The 16,938-nt window shown below is 47.7% G+C and overlaps 1 protein-coding gene across 1 annotated transcript in view; it reads right to left on the bottom strand.

The window, feature by feature from the left end:
* The window catches only part of MYO5B (myosin VB), a 230,899-nt gene that overhangs the window by 141,089 nt on the left and 72,872 nt on the right, over window positions 1–16,938 (bottom strand). Inside the window, exons 7-9 of the mRNA XM_065889991.1 lie at window positions 12,128–12,235; window positions 8,177–8,286; window positions 3,139–3,404 (exon numbers count right to left, since the gene is read on the bottom strand). Of these exons, the coding sequence (XP_065746063.1) occupies window positions 3,139–3,404; window positions 8,177–8,286; window positions 12,128–12,235 (484 nt within the window). The remainder of the gene's footprint in view (window positions 1–3,138; window positions 3,405–8,176; window positions 8,287–12,127; window positions 12,236–16,938) is intronic.

Genomic DNA, 16,938 nt, shown 5'->3' with positions numbered 1-16,938 from the left:
ATTAAAGACCTAAATATAAGGCCAGACACTATAAAACTGTTAGAGGAAAACATAGGCAGAACACTCTGTGACATAAATCACAGCAAGATCCTTTTTGACCCACCTCCTAGAGAAATGGAAATAACAAAAATAAACAAATGGGACCTAATGAAACTTAAAAGCTTTTGCACAGCCATAAACAAGACGAAAAGACAACCCTCAGAATGGGAGAAAATATTTGCAAATGAAGCAACTGACAGAGGATTAATCTCCAAAATTTACAAGCAGCTCATGCAGCTCAATATCAAAAAAACAACCAACCTAATCCAAAAATGGGCAGGAGACCTAAACAGATATTTCTCCAAAGAAGATATACAGATTGCCAACAAACACATGAAAGGATGCTCAACATCACTAATCATTAGAGAAATGCAAATCAAAACCACAATGAGGTATCACCTCACACCGGTCAGAATGGCCATCATCAAAGAATCTAAAGACAATAAATGCTGGAGAGGGTGTGGAGAAAAGGGAACACTCTTGCACTGTTGGTGGGAATGTGAATTGATACAGGCGCTATGGAGAACAGTATGGAGGTTCCTTAAAAAACTAAAAATAGAATTACCATATGACCCAGCAATCCCACTATGGGGCATATACCCTGAGAAAACTGTGATTCAAAAAGAAACACATACCACAATGTTCACTGCAGCTCTATTTACAATAGCCAGGAGATGGAAGCAACCTAAGTGTCCATTGACAGACAAACGGATAAAGATGTGGCACATATATACAATGGAATATTACTCAGCCATAAAAAGAAACAAAATTGAGTTATTTGTAGTGAGGTGGATCGACCCAGAGTCTGTCATACAGAGTGAAGTAAGTCAGAAAGAGAAAAACAAATACCATATGCTAACACATATATATGGAATCGAAAAAAACAAATGGTTCTGATGAACCTAGGGGCAGGATAGTAATAAAGACACAGACGTAGAGAATGGACTTAAGGACACGGGGAGGGGGAAGGGGAAGCTGGGACGAAGTGAGAGAGTGGCATGGACATATATACACTACCCAATGTAAAACAGATAGCTAGTGGGAAGCAGCCGCATAGCACAGGGAGATCAGCTCGGTGCTTTGTGTCCACCTAGAGCGGTGAGACAGGGAGGTTGGGAGGGAGGTGCAAGAGGGAGGAGATATGGGGATACAGGTATGCATAGAGCTGATTCACTTTGTTATACAGCAGAAACTAACACAATGTTGTAAAGCAATTATACTCCAATAAAGATGTTAAAAAACAACAAGAACAGTGAGTCTCCACATTAATCTTCCCACACCGAAAACTCAGTAAAAATAGATTCTTGCCCAAGTAGATTAAGGAAACCAGGTCAGATGCTGCATCCTGACTTTCTCTAGCTCTTACATCAGAATGTGACACTAAAGGTCAGTTTCTTTGAAACCCAATTACCTGAAAATACTCATGGCAGAGGAATGAATGACACAGAATTAATTACTGACAGCTCGGTAGTATGTTTCCAGGGTGCACAGACTGTTCTATGTTGCTCTCCCCAGAGCAACTGGAAGGGCTGAGTCAAAAAGCAGGCACTCAATGGAGCAGAAGAGAAGTGGCATGTCCACAGTCACTTGGCTAGAACCCTGGAGATCCCGGGGAGGATGCATTCTCCTGCCTCCCCCCAGGTCATCCTCCACTGTGCTCCGCATCACCTAGGAGGTGGCTTTTTTCCTACCATCTGGACTGTGCTCCTCTCCCAAAGGGTCTCCCCCTGCCGCCTGTGTTCTACTCTCTCCTTGAAAGATCGATTTCAAGCCTCACCTTCCACGTGAAGCTTTTCCTGACTGTGCCAACAAGCGTGCACTCTTCTGCCTTGAAACTCGTACAGCACCAAGTGTCCAAACCCTCAAACCGACCCTGTTACAATTTCTTCTGTTGTCTCTTGTATTATGTAGCTCGTGCATGTGACTTAACTCTTCAGCATGTTCTGGAAGCCTCTGTGATGCCAGAAATCAAGTTTACTGCCACAGCATGTGACATGATTTGATTCAAAGCCCAGTGATGAACAAGCGCGTCAGAGATGGAGCTGGGACAGCCTATCTTTGCACGGGAAAGCGGCCGCTTCTAGAGGAGGTTTTCCTTTACTACAGCCTCAACATAAGGCGAGCACCAGCTTGTCAGCCCACTGAGCAGTCGTTTCTACCAGAGTATTGTGGCTGTTACAACTCTGCACTTCTAAGGGTCCAAAGTTCTATTTTAAGACAGAAACCATGACCTCTATGATATAAAGATCCAGGAGGATTTCATCTATTATTAGCTTAAAGAGGGCAGGACATTGATCATAAAAGAAGTGCAGGTAAGGTTTCAGCCCAGTGCATATAATTTCAAGCAATTCTAGAAGGACCTGGAATGCACCTAAGAGAGACTTGTGGCTCAAAACTTCCTTTCAAGCTATAGAAACTAAAGAATAGAAGGGCTGTGATCTGTAGAGGTCATTCAGCTAGCTGGGGACAGCAATGAGTCAGAAAGCCAGTCTCCTAGCGCCTAGTGAAGTACACTCTCTACATGCCAGGTTGCCTCTCCCTGTAAGTTACACTGTCATGAGTAACCGTCTTTTCCACTAGGCTAGAATTCTAAAATGCAGAGAAACTTCAGGAACAACCACACACAGTGTCAATCTGTATCGCAGCACTGGGCGCAGTCACAGTATTAAAACAATCTCCTTGATTGGTAACATCGTGAATGAGGTCGGATGATAGTTTTAAATAAAACATAACTGAAGTAGAAAACCTGAATTTAAGTTCACAGAAACCTCCAGTCTGATGTTGAACAAGACACTGCCATCTCTGGGCCTCAGTTTCCCACAAGGACAAAGGGGTGTCTGTGGCGTTTCTCAGTGGGGGAGCTACTGGTGTTTGATAGGGTCCATTCTTCCTCGGGACTGTCCTCTGTATTGTAGGACACCTAGCATCTCTGGCCTTGGGCCACCAAGTGCCGGCAGAGACCCAGCCAAAAATGCCCCCTTCCCCCATATTTCACACTCCCCTGGTTGAGAACCACCAGGAAGGTCTCCAAGGTCCCCGCTGGCTCTAAAATGCCAGCAGGAAGACACCAGTGACCAGCAGCAGGGGGCACCGTCCTACCCGTAGATGTCCAGGACCCCGATGAAGGAGTGCTGCTTGAGGGAGGTGTGGAGGGCCTTGTTGACATGCCCCACTATCCAGCCAAACAGCTGGGCGTAGATGTGCTTGGCCAGGGCGTTGCGCGCGTTGACCACCTGCTGCAGGGACATGGTCTTGACGTAGGTCTCCGAGGTGGTGACCAGCTTGCGATGGCACAGCCAATGCTCCATCTGACTGTGCTCCACCCCCAGCAGCTGGCAGAAGTTGCTCAGGTGTTCATCCTTGGGCTGGAAGAGACATGGGAGAAGGGTTCAGGAGAGGCGTGGAGGACAGCCCACCACCATGCTCTAGGGAGGGAAGGAACCCAACTCTAGGCCCCCCAGAACCCCATTTCATCCCTAGCCACTGCCCCAGCCATCTCATGCACTCTCACACCACTAGGTGACAATAGGGGCCCAAAGAGTGTTGCTCAAACTGGTAATACCTGCTCATGAACACATCATCAGCAGGGCTTTAAAAAACAACTCTCCACTTTCCCTGTCCCCTCCTCCCCTGCCAGGGCCTGAAGGGTAACTGGAGGAGAGGGCTCCGGAGTGAAGGGTGCAGGATGAGAACTGATAACTTAGGAACAGATAATCTGTTAAGAATAAGGAGCCAGCGGCAAAATCACAGTGAACGTAGCTTCCAGCTGCAGAGTTCCACATGCAGTGCTCAGTCCACAGCCCCGGAAAGGTCCTCGCTTTTGAGTGTTACCTTGGGCTCGCACGCGGTCTAGAGCAGTGCGCTCGGAGACAAGCCCTGAGCTGACCCCCTTGGACGATGACAGCACACTGACATCACACCGTCCTAAGCTTCCAAGCAGATTTGCTTTCATCTTAGCCCTGGTCATACTAAACACATAACGGAACTTATTTATATACTTTAAGCACTTGCCACTTGGAAAGAAAGCGAATCTAGGTGGAGAGCTAGGACAAATGGCAAAAAATAAGGAACAAATTTTGACTTGGGAAGATCACTTGGAACGCTGTAACTGATATTCATGTTTAGAGCTGGGAAAAACTAGGGATGCCCCCAGCATAAGTCCCTTCGCCTACAGGTAAGAAACTGAGCCCCAGAGAAGTATAAGAACGCACCCAGGTAGTCAGCTGCATTTCATCTTGACCCTCAATTACCCAAAGTACCAATCACATCACCTTGCCCTTGAGTCCCTGATAACCAAGTCACCCACAGAGTTTTATTTCCCAAGTGTGTAGGTGTCCTGGGTCCCCCTTGCTGCCCATTCACAACACCCCACAGAAAACCTGCTTTTCTTCTAGAGGTTCTTCTCGCCCATTATTCATTCCCTCATCTAAATCCCCCAGGGGAAGTTGATAACCCAGCCATGAGCCTGCTGGAGAGCTTAATAACTCCGAGGCTGAAAGGGAATCCTTCAGAATGTCATGTGCCACCTCCTAATGGCCCTGAATTGCTTGTGGGAATCATTTTCTGATGACGCTGCCACCGCGTAAATGCAGGCTTGTTCAATGAAAATTAACACAGATAACTGTGCCATTTCCCCAGCCCATTTTTTCTCCCTCCTACAGATACTTAAAATCCATCTACCCAAATACACACAATTACAAGATAATAAAATGTCAGAGTAGGAAAGAACCTCCAAAAGTCATTAAGGCCAGTTTTTCCAGAGTATGGTTTGTGGAGTTGGAGTAATAGTTACAAAGGCCATTAACTGGCTTTACTCAACAAAAGTTGGGGGGGGGAGCGGGAGAGTGACAGTAGGTTGACTGTGGTGGAACCGGCTTGTTAACGTACTCTGTAAACACACACACACACACAGAGTTCCACAAGTTCTGGAACTTTTCAATCATCACCACGGGGCAGGTTCCCATCGGCTGCAGCAGGGAGTGGCCTGCCCATCTATTCCCCCACTCCTGACTGTTGATTAAAGGTACCAACTGAAACTGATTTAACGTTATGCAATTACACTTAAGCTTAATCAAATGATGCTAAATCCATTAAAGACAGCCAGCATCACAGGCAGCTGATGAGTTTTGTGGGCCCATATTGCCAAGTTCAAGAAACAAGTTGCCTCTGGTGTCCAACTAATCGCATGCCACTGCATCTCCAAGGTAACTCTGGCAGTTACGGGACATATATTCACGCTTTAATTAAAAGTAACAACTACCAAGCAGAAGGCACACTGCATCTGGACAGACACCCCTCCACAGTAGGAGGTCCACCCTACGCACCCAGGGCATAAACCAAAATCCGTGCACTAGCAACCACTTAGCAAAGCATTTCTCGAGCGAGCACACACTGCGTGCCCGGCAGCGTGCTGGGCACGGATGGGGAACATCAGGCTAGTGGAAGACAGTCCGTCCAGAGGAAGGCGCAGGGCCGGCGGTGGCGTGGAGCAAGAACGCTGGCTGGGCTTTGCCATTAACTGTCATAGTGGCCTTAGAGAGAGAGTTTCCTCGCTCTGGGCCTTAGTCTTTCCAACCCTGTGAAGGGAGACGGATGCTCAGAAGGTCCACTCTGGCTCTGCCAACAATGACGATAACAGTCGAGAACTCAAGCCCTCGAGCCCTGTGCCAAGGTGGGTAATATCACCCCCACCCGCAGATAAGGAAACAGGTAAGAGACTATCAGTAAGTGGCAGAACCAGGATTTGAACCTTGGCAGCCCCGACTCCAATTTCTCACTCTCAATTAGCTCTCGACACAGCCTTTAACTGGAGAACAAGATGAGACCAGCCTAGACCACGTACCTGTGCTCAGAAACCTCTGACTTCCTGTCGTCTCTGAGAGTAAGGGCCTGGTGTCCAAGCCTCCACCTGTCAGGCATCCTCCCCTCCCTCCAGCACCATTTGTGTCCTCTGTTCCCCCCCTCCTTTCCCCAAGTGTGCCCTGATAGCCCTCCTTCACACAGAAGTCTTTACACACACACTCAGTGGGTGCCAGTGTGTGCCAGGGCTAGAAGAGTGAGCACAGGAGACACTGTCCTGGAGTTTGGTGGGGGAAACGGGCATCGATCAAATACCACCAGTAAACGTTCACTCTCCTTCTCACCTGAAGGTCCCTGCAGAGGCTGGTGCGGAAGATCAGCTCTAAGATCAGAGAGACACTTCCCTGATAAGCCCAAGTCCTAGCTCTCCAAAGAGGCCCTGGCCTCACTCAACCCACAGCCACAGGCACCCAGGAACTCGCTGGCCCTGGTCCTCGGGCCTCACCATCAACACCGCCCAGTGTTCATCTATTTGCTCACTTGCATCACCCCTGAGCCTAGGGAGCCTCCATCATCCATCCATCTGCTTACTGGGCATCTACCAAGTCCTGGGCACTGTGCTGGGTGCTGGTGATACAACAGCGAGCAAACAGTCCCCGTTCTCATAGACTTTGGAGTCTCATGAGGGAGAGAGACACACAGCAAATCATCACATAATAAATGTAAAATTACAACCATGCTGAGAGATATGGAGGAGAGGCATGAACGCCGTAAGAACCCACGATGGGGGATGTGACCAGGATGTGACCTTGAGAAGGAGGAGACTGGGGGAGGGGAGGGTGGAGGCCAAGGGAAATCTGTCAGCTTCCCTGCATTTGGCCAGCCTAAATCAGGAATTCTTCAATGCCAGTGTTCCTAACCTCACCTGTCCCCGACACTAGGCAGAGTACGGTTGCCCTAAGGAACCAGGGGACATTTATGGGGACGTGCTGGGAGGGGAGGCACAGACCCTCTGTGCCTTTCTCAAGAGGGACAATGCTTCACTGGCCCTAAAGAGTGTCTGGCCTGCACTAGAGGCCCATCCGCCACCCCACCAAGGCACCACGTTCTCCTCTGCCCACCTCAATCCGTCTCCCAGCATCACCACGGCCAACCACACTGCCCCGCCACACACACACACACAGGCACATACACGCAGACAGGCGCACACACACACGCTGATGTCCCGGGGCACCGAGCGCTGCCCAGCTCCAGCATTCCCTGCTTTCACACTGGGCCCAGAGGGGGATCCTCTCATGAGGCTGCAGACTCCGTGTGGAGGATGGCGGCAGGCCTGATGGGGCCAGGGGCTCCAAATCCAAGGCTATTTCTCTGGTAGGTGTATGGGGGTGATGAGCTCGGCCAAATGCCAGCTACCATTCAGGACTTCCTCTCCCTCAAGGCAGGGCCAGGTTTAACTGGGTTAAAAAATGTCTGCACAGTTGAAAAAGGATCAGCTGGTGCGTGGCCTGGACACATGCCCACATTCCTATTCTGTAGTACTGTCTTCTGTATTTCCCCAGTTATTTAAATTCTAAGACCTTGGTAGCAAGAATCATACTTTGTACCTCCCAGGACTTGGCCATAAATGGACACAAAAGAGGCCTAAAAGAAAGAAACAATTGCAGATTCCTTACTCAAGGTCAGAATATCAGTTTTTTAGCCCAGCCCCACATCATCACATACCAGAGAGCACACAACATGCTGTATATGCTACGTGTAACCGGCAGTGTTCCCCCACCCACCCACTTAGACATTTTTTATCTACCACATATAAGGTACTACACTGGGCACCAAGAAAGTAACAGTCATTAAGAACATTTATGGAGCACTTCATAGTTTGCAATACTGTCATACAGATGTCTCAGTATTCTCTCCTTTGTACTGTCAAAATCTTGGCAACTGTGGTTATCTGTCCTGTCCACCCAATTAGATTGTAAGCTCCTTGGAGACACTGTCCAACACTCCCTCATATCCCTGCAAGCAGACCGGAAGTACTCATGAGCTGATAACACTGTAGAATTCCATGGACCTCGGGTACTTGGGAAATCAAACCATCAGAAATAATTTATTGAGTAACCACTAAATTCCCTGCCCTCAGTGACAGAAACTTGATGGCAGCTGATTTGAAAAGAATTTGTTGTTTTAAATAATTATCAGGAAGGGAACAGAAACCATTCCTCTTAAGAATAAATAACCTATGAATGTCCTCTAAGTGTAAAGGTATTTCAGTTGTATAAAGCTCTACGAACAGAGTAAATTGTGTACATGTTATCTCTGGTGCTGGTGGGCAACTTACTGATATACTACAGGATTCACCATCGCGCTCGGCTTGAATCTCCACATTTCCGAGGTGTAGGATGGAAGCAATTATCTTAAAAATGTTTATCTGATGGGACTCTCTCACTCCTGGGGGGAAAAAAAGATGAATGAATGACACTCAATATCCACGGTAGGATACAAAGGATGTTTTCCCCTCTTTTTAAGGACTTAAGGAAAAATGTTTCACTTTCCTTTCTGGGCCAGTGACTCCTAAAATGATCCAGGCTCCTCACCAAGTAATTACCACCCACAGTAACAGCTCAGAGGGCAAAGGGGCTCCTTGGACTAAAAGAGAAATATCTTCACGGTGACTGTCCCGATCAAACCAGATGGGTCACACTACCATTTTCACTTCTCCAAGAGCAGAGGAGAGGCAGCAAATCAAGCAGACTTATTTTGGACTTCATTTCAACCAACATTTTATGGATGTTTTTATGAGTTTAATAAGAATGGTCATTTATCTGCAGTCATTTTTCTCCCAACATAATATCCTGCAAACATCTGTGACACACATCTGAAGTGCCAACGGAGAAAGAGGAGAAATTTCTTCTGGGGGTGCTGTTATGGGGCTGGACGGCCAGCTGGCCCCTGGCTGTTCCCCTGGGGGCTGTTGCCTACCACACTATATGCTCCGTCAGTTACAGACACACACACCTACTCTGGAGCCACTGACGGCAGATATCTACTGTCGATTTTATTATTTATGCATGTAAGTTATCAGAGACATGGATACTCTCTTAAAATTTATATTTAGCTTTAAGGCATTACCATTTCTTTTTGAATTACCAAATACTTCAGACTTAAAAAAGGCTACAGACTAATATAATGCACACCAGTTGACCTGCCATTCAGTTTAAGAGATAATATAGTTGTTCTCCAAACTCTTCCCCAGATGCAGTTACTTATTTTTAAGGCAATATTTTACTCAGGCTTAAAAAAAAAAAAGTCAGTAACACCTATATAAATGGGAGTAAAGATGTGTCATGTTAGGATTAAAAACTTTACTCAGATAATCAACTAAGTGGACAACCCAAGCATGAACTAGACAAATTAACTCTACACTTTCACAGTGTTAGATGACCACTACTGTGTAAACTTCATAGGGTCAGGGATTTACTTTTTAATTTTTATTACACAACATCTTCAAAATATACAAACTTAAAAAAAATTACAACGAATCCCTGTTCTTGCTTCATCATTATATCCCCAGTGCCTGGCACACAGTAGGTGCTCGGAAACATGAGTGACAGAAAGACTGTATTGATACTTGTTACGCAGACGGAAGTCCTTGCAAACGTCTACAGAAATGCATGCATTGTTCAAACATCTGGTTTTACTTAAACTAATAATCCAAAGAACAGCCAGAGGGTGAACAATTTAGGCACATGTCCTGAGTGTAACTGAGTACGAGTGGCAAAAGAAAGACCAGTTAAAGCCAGAGGCTGAAACCCAGGACAATACAGCAGGCTGGACGGTTATGCACCTGTATAGGGAGTAAAGCACTGTAGAGTGCTCTCAAATATGTCCCACAGAACTAGTCAGGAAGTGGGTGCTGGGCCCATCACAGGATGAGAGGGATAGATCACTTTCCTCTCCCCTTCTCTTATTCTTAGGAACCAATGCTTTGTCAATTTCCAAAGACCTAACCACCCTGTCATAGTAGGAATTTAAGTAGTAGATACTGGATGACTGACTATTGAATCCTAACAGTAGTTAAGATTCCTATGCTATACTGACCAGAAAGTCCCTTTTTAATACAGGATTCTCCGAATAAGCAGTACCTCTTTACAGGAAGCAACAAAACAAGACAAAACAAAACAAAAATCAAACACTAAATCTGAAAGGCTCGCAGCCCACAGCCTGTTTTTGTAAATAAAGTTTTATTAGAACAGTCACGTCTTTCCTTTTACATTTTGTCTATGGTTACTTTTGCACTACAGTGGCAAAGTTAAGTAGCTGCTACAGAAATCGTATGGCCAAGAGGGCCCAAAATATTTACTATCATGTCCTTTAAGAAAAACTTTGCCAACCTCTGGAATTAAAAAAATGGACATGTTTATTAAAGAGTAGGGAAGAATGGCTTATTAAATAATTAATTTTAAAAATTCCATTTGCTTTGAGAATTAAAGTACCTAGTCTCCTTAGGGCCTTGGAGGGAACAACCATCTCCTCGGATCAACTTATGCCCACTGCTCACACCGGCACTACAGGGGCCTTCTCCTTTCTTAGCCAACCGCTATCCTCCTCAACATCGAGTCTCTTCTATACCTACACCCCAGCACTGGAGAACAGAACAGCTCGGTGGTGCTGGGGAACTCAGGGACACCCGTACCCAGTTTATCATCTCTCAGCTTCAAATCTGCCCTTCTTTGCCCTGCTGTGTCACACCAGGTGCTAGACCCTGTAAACATTTCCCCTTGGCCTGCGGGTGGCACCTCACACTTGGCCAAGAGAGGGCACTGCAAGGACTTCACAAGGCGAGAGCAGCAAGAAGCCATTTCCATTCCTGGCTCTGGTCCTCCACAGCCATCAGTATTCATCTTGGGAGCCCAGCCACCCGCCCGGTGAGCTCTAGCTGTGTCTTCAGGCCACGCTCCCACATTAGCAGCTGCGTCTGAGAAGTTCTGGCTCCACCACACCCCAGGGCACTACAGGCTGCTTACACGGACCAGGGATGGCCCGCACCCTCTGGCAGGTTCCTTTACCACCAGAGGGCTTCCTGACCTTGGGGCTGCCGCATCCTCCTAGGAGTGTTCGCGACCTCAGCCTGGCATGGGGGGCTCTCCTAGTCAGCAGCTCCTGTACTGGCTGTTCCTCCTCACCCTCGAGACAGCTCTTTTACACCCACCATTTCTAGACCCCTAAAATCCTCTTATTTATAGTTAATTATCTACTACTGCTCTTGTTAACAATTATAGTAATTTTTCTCTTTTGGAATAACCAGTGCGGTTTCTGTCTCATGGGTACAAAAAAAGGCAAACCACATCTATCCACCAGTTATCCAGAGAAGTGAACAGCACTCAGATCTCAGCACATGCAGTCCTGACTTTCTCCCCATATGGAGATCCGGGCACGTCCTGTTTGGCCATGCTTTATTTGGACGTTGGATGAAACCTCCCTGATTCCCAAAGAACCTAAGAAATGCTGCTCTGGGTTGGTCACATGACTCAGAAGCCAAATGTCTGTCAGGGAAGGGCTGGGAAAAGCACCAGGTCCCCCTGAGCCACTTTGTGGATTTCAGGCTAACTTCCCAAGCTTCCCATTTTCTGGCTGCAGGTCCCAGGAATTTACCACTTCAATTTGCCAGTTAAGTGCAGACTGCCTTCCACTTTACCACTTGGGGGCTCTTTTCCCCCAAAACTGGCCGGGGAAAGGGGCAGTTTTCTCCAGCTCTATTGTCTTATATGACCCAGAAGGACAGAGGGATCTTGATTTATAGATTCCACTGCTAAGTTCTACATGGAAACAGCAACAACAGAAATAGCACTGCACGTATGGCAGAGCTACTAGACCTCTGCAGTCTGTTTCCCACTTGGAGACCCTGACTGTGAAACATGGGTGGTTTCGGTCCCTAAGGCATGTTCCTTCTGCTAGAACACACTGCCTCAAACCCTCAACACAAAAAGACACGGCTCTTCTCGGCTTTCATACATTGGTGTCAATGCCCTGAGGGAGTGAAAAGGAGTACTTGGCAATGCCTCAGAGATCAACTCTCAAATCCTATTGTTAAGAAAGGGCACCAAAGTTCCATGCCATAAGCTCTGGAGCCCAAGGGTTGGGATGGAATAAGAGTATAAAGATATTCACCAAGAGCACGAGGGCTTCCCCACCAGCTCATGAAGGTTGGCAAGCAGAGCGGGACACTGCCATGCTTTTTCTCCACGCGGTCAACCCTCTGGGCCTTTCTCCCCATCCCCAAGTTCCTTACCAAGGAGTGTGAAGGCTTGTCGAGTCTTCTCAAAGTCCTCAGCATCATCTACACCCTCGATGGACGTGTCTCCTCCCTGTGATGTATAGAAGAAGTCCTCGGCACAGGCTGCGGTGGGAAAGGAGGTGAGGCATCAGGCATGGGAGGGACGCTTCATCCCCAGGTTCACCACAGACCATGCCCCCCGAGGACGTCCACTCCCTGAGCAAGCTGACCCGGGCCAGAGTTTATTCCCAGCTGGATGTGGAACTCTTTCAAATATCATCTTTACTGACAAAGGCAAGTGGGAGAGAAAACTGAGTAACAAAAGACAGAAAAGTACAACACAGTGACAGAACCTGTTGTTGCATTTGTGTTAAAACCGATATGTGAAAAACAAGGGAACATAAAATCATGGCAAGTTCAAGTTACAGTAGCATTCACCACAGACTTGTTTTATAAAAGGCTCTGATAGACACAGTAAAATGTACACCCACCCTAGAACCAGACTTCCGTGACCATCAATAATCTTAGTCTGACAACCTCGTTTGACACATGAGGGGCAGCGATGTGCCCAGAGTAACACGATTTGTTTGTTTTAAACGTTGGGGCACCTTGAGCTATTTAAGCACGTGTACAAACATAGGCTGAGACTCTCATCCCCTGGCTTACTTCCTCTTCAGTCAGGCCTCTGCTAACAGCCTGGGGATGACTAGCGAGGAGGGGCCCAGGTTCCGTCATAGAATTCAGAGCCACCCTCAGCAGAGGGCAAAAGTGCAACGAGCCCTGGGGAGTACCTGAACTACAAGGCTTGAGAGCCAGCATTTGAGGTAACAATTGTACCTCATCAAAATCACCCTTGAAAATCACTTCAACTTTCCACAAACTACAATGCCTTTGTGTGGTACAATTCTGTCCAATGCTTGGCATTTCTAAGTGTAAAATGTTTGATTTTGATAAGATGCCAAAACTGGACACTAGCTGTTCTCCCTCCTCCCCTGGAAACACCAGTTAAATGATTTTCTCTTGACCTGGGCACATACGGGTGTGATTATGATGGGTCTCTTGTCCTCCAGTTTGGGTCTCTCTCTTTACTTTCAGCTACACATGCTTAGATGCAGCTTCATTGCAACTCCCAGCCCTCCTTCAAAACTTTGTCCTCACGATTTGATCTCCGAAGAATTTCTTGAGTCTCTTTCCTTCCTCCATCCTGACTGCCACTATCCAGGGTCTGACCTGTCCAGCATCTGTTGTCTGGGGACTGTTGCAAAAGACTCTAAGCCTTTCTCCCTGCTTCTGCTCCTGTCCTTTCTAAATCCTCCTTTAAACTTCTGGTAACTCTGATCACACCACTCCCTACTTAAAGCCCTTTGGAGACACACTCCTGTTCCACTGCCCTCAAGGCAAAAGTCAAACACCCTAGAAGGGCTTCCCGGACCTTTCGTGAAGTGGCCTCCTCCGACTACTCCAGACTCATACCTAGTCCTTCCATCCCCACCTCTATGTCCCAGATACACCGGCTTCCTTCCTGTCATTCCTCAGCTCTACCCCTGTTCGTGCCGTCAATGGCCCTGCAGACGTCTCCTTCCTGGTCTCTCCCACTTCTCACCTTGATCCTATGCTCCAAGCCACACTGCACTGTTCCGCCAATTCCTCCCACCGCTCAAGTCCACGATACCAGGCCCAGCTAGGAAGTGGCAGAACTCAGCCCCAAACCCCAGTCTCACACACAACCAACAGGCAACACTGCACATGGGAATGAACGGCAGAATACTGGTCATGTTTTATGAGGGAAGGCTTCCTGGAGGAGTGACTTCAACCCACTCTGATGACTGCAGGCAGCTGAACTGGGAGACGAAGGACTTTGGCCCTGAGCTCACTCACAGCCACAGCAGAAGCGAATTCCGATGAAGAAAGTCACATCAGGTCTCTGCGGAAGGTGGCATATTTGGATCTTCCATATCTAATCACCCTGGAAGCTCTGGTACAGAGTAATGTGACAGCTTCAAGCGTTTAATAAAAGCATCAATTCTTTTTTTCCCTTTACACTCACCTTTCAAAACACCTCATTTGATGATTTTTTACTGTGTCCACATGAAGACGACTGAATACAGCCGTCCCTCTGTACGCACAGGGAGTAGGGCCTAGGACACCCCCCCCAACAGATACCAACATTCACAGCTGCTCAAGTCTCTTATATAAAATGGTATAGTACAGTCAGCCCTCCACAACCATGGATCGAACTTCAGTTGGTTGAATCCACAGATGCAGAACCTGCAGATATGAAGGGCCAAGTGTATATTTACTCCCATTTTTCAGACAAACTGAGCACCATAGGGCTTTAAGGGGTTTCCCAGGCTCACCCAGGGTTTGGCCAGGCCTGTGAGCCCATTCCTTGATCACCCAATTAAGGAGATGGTTATCTATGACATCCCATGACTTAGCCATAAATTTAACCTACATCATAATCAAAAGTATCAGTTGATACATTAGAGTCACCTGAGACTCCAAAAAGAACACAGCTTTCATATAGGAGGGAAGGAGGCATTTTCAGCATCAAAGACCTTTCATTGTCAAAGGCCAGGGCCCCAATGCCTGATGTTCTGAGTGAAACAGACCTCCCCACCCTTCCCTGCTCTGAGTTCCCAAACTCACAGGCCCAGCAGAGTAACTTCTTCCTGCTCGGGTTCATCACTGCAGGGGCCACCCCAGCCAATCACAGCATTCCCTACTGAATGATTTGAATCCAATCAGAATAATCATCTCCTTTCCATCTGCTTTAAGGCTACAATCACCTCTGTTAACGTCACTCCCAGACCCTCTTAATAAGACAGACATCCTAACAGGATGCAGTCACTCTTCCCCTATTTGCTTTGCCTGCCTGGATCTCAGCTCTCCTTTTAGGCCCATGAAGCCAATCACCCCATCCCAGAGAGGGGTCTCTTGTCCTCCAGTCTGGGTCTCTCTCTCTACTTAGAATTCCCAAGGAGATATACATCACAAAATCCCCTGTTAACTGGCTCACTGGATCAGACTAGTGTACAGAAGGGTCGTGAAGCCAGTGGTTAGAGCAATGGACCATCAAGGCCACGGCCCAGGGTTTGCACTTCACCTGGGGAGGCTGTACTCTGACTTGTGCAAGGCAAGAGAGGGTGGTTATAAAACTGTATCTATGCAGCTACGGAAATGAAAAAGAAGAAAGGGTTTGTTCCTCATTACGTGAAGGCTGCATTTAAGGGAATATGGTCCATTACACCTCTTTTTCCCATCATTTCCCCACACTCTAACACACTATTCACTGTATGACTTTTTAAAATCTCATCCCGAGGTCATTTTAATGCAATGGACCGCCAGCCACAGGGCAGAGGGAAGGGGGGCTGTATGCACATCTGTCCACTTCATCCTCAAGACAAGTGCACAAAATTCCTGCAGGGCCAAGGGGTCTTACAGAGATTTCTGTGCATTTGAACAGCACAGTTTAGGTGAAGAAAAGAGGGAAGGAGGCGAGGCAGGTCTGAATATTCACTAGAAGTCGCTGGCTAGTCCTTCATTTATTTGACGTTTCCATCCATTCAACCAGGGCTATCTGTGGAACTATAAATGTCAAGCTTCAGGGCTCACAGCCCATCCACCCACAAGGCGGAAGATAGCCTCACGCCTGAGCACGAGAGCTTATCAAAGGCTCTTCACTTCACTCCAAGATGCTCTCAGAGGGCACACGCAGGTTAGAATGCAAGAAATGGATCCAATCGGGTAGTTTTCAACTGCTCCAGCCAGAGGCCCAAGGAGCCTGCACCTTGCTGAAACACGGAGTAAGGAAAGGTCATTTTTCTCCTCAATGCACTCCTGTAAGTGGGGGAGTGGGGAGGAAGATTTCTTTCCTATTTCCTGAAAGTCACATTTGGGATAAAATAGTCCAAATACAGCCAGATGGATCTTACCAGCATTCGTTCATTTTCTATAAAACTGACCCTAAGAAAAAAGTTTTCAACTCCCGCAGGTTGGCCCTGAGAAGTCCAGCTGGGCCTGTGGAAGGAGCGGGGAGGATGGCAGTGGCCCTTAACGTGGCCTGCCTTCCTGGTCCCTTGGGACTGTAAGCCAGCACGAGAGCCCCAAGCTGCCAGCTCAGGGCAGTGCCCATCAAACAAGGCTTGTAACATTCACTCCTTGTCCGAGGAGTTTACGACTTCACTGGGGAGAATCAGACCTGCAAGCACGGAAGCCAGCCTCATGTGTATCATCCAAGGCTTCCTCCTTTGGGACCCCATTTAACATGACTTGCCCTGAGCAGCTTCTGACCCACCACAACTGCGCTTCACCTTAGCACAGCCTTCTCGCTCCGTACTGTAACCGTAAGCGAAGCAAGGGCAGGACGCACATCTGGTTCAACACTACGTCCCCAGGGCCTAATTTGCCTGCATGGGGCTTAATGAATGAACGGAGGAGCCAGTGCTAAACTGCCTGGCACGGGCTCTGAGTGCTGCCAGACTCCATATGCAAGTAAAGCGGAGGGTGAGGAGGGCAGACCAAGGTTTGAACCACTTGATGTATTTTACCTACTGGGAGCATAGGCTGGAGTGGGCAGAGCTGGATCTGGTGATGGGTCCTTAAGATGGTGAGGATTTGGCTCTGGGACAGTAAAGCCTCAGAAGTCTACTTCTCTTACAGTTGCACAAAAGCCAGTTAACCTCTGTCTAGACACCCAGCTCTGTACACCAACTGCTAGTACTGGACCTACGCACACCTCCCCAAAATACAGATGACAGGCCAGAGACAGGGGAGCTGCATGGCCCCGAGGCGTGCCCTCACCACACGCACCCACCAGCAGGTGG

Source organism: Phocoena phocoena, chromosome 13 (genome assembly GCF_963924675.1).
Source record: "Phocoena phocoena chromosome 13, mPhoPho1.1, whole genome shotgun sequence".
NCBI lineage: Eukaryota > Metazoa > Chordata > Mammalia > Artiodactyla > Phocoenidae > Phocoena > Phocoena phocoena.
This window is presented reverse-complemented; position numbering and strand designations above follow the sequence as displayed.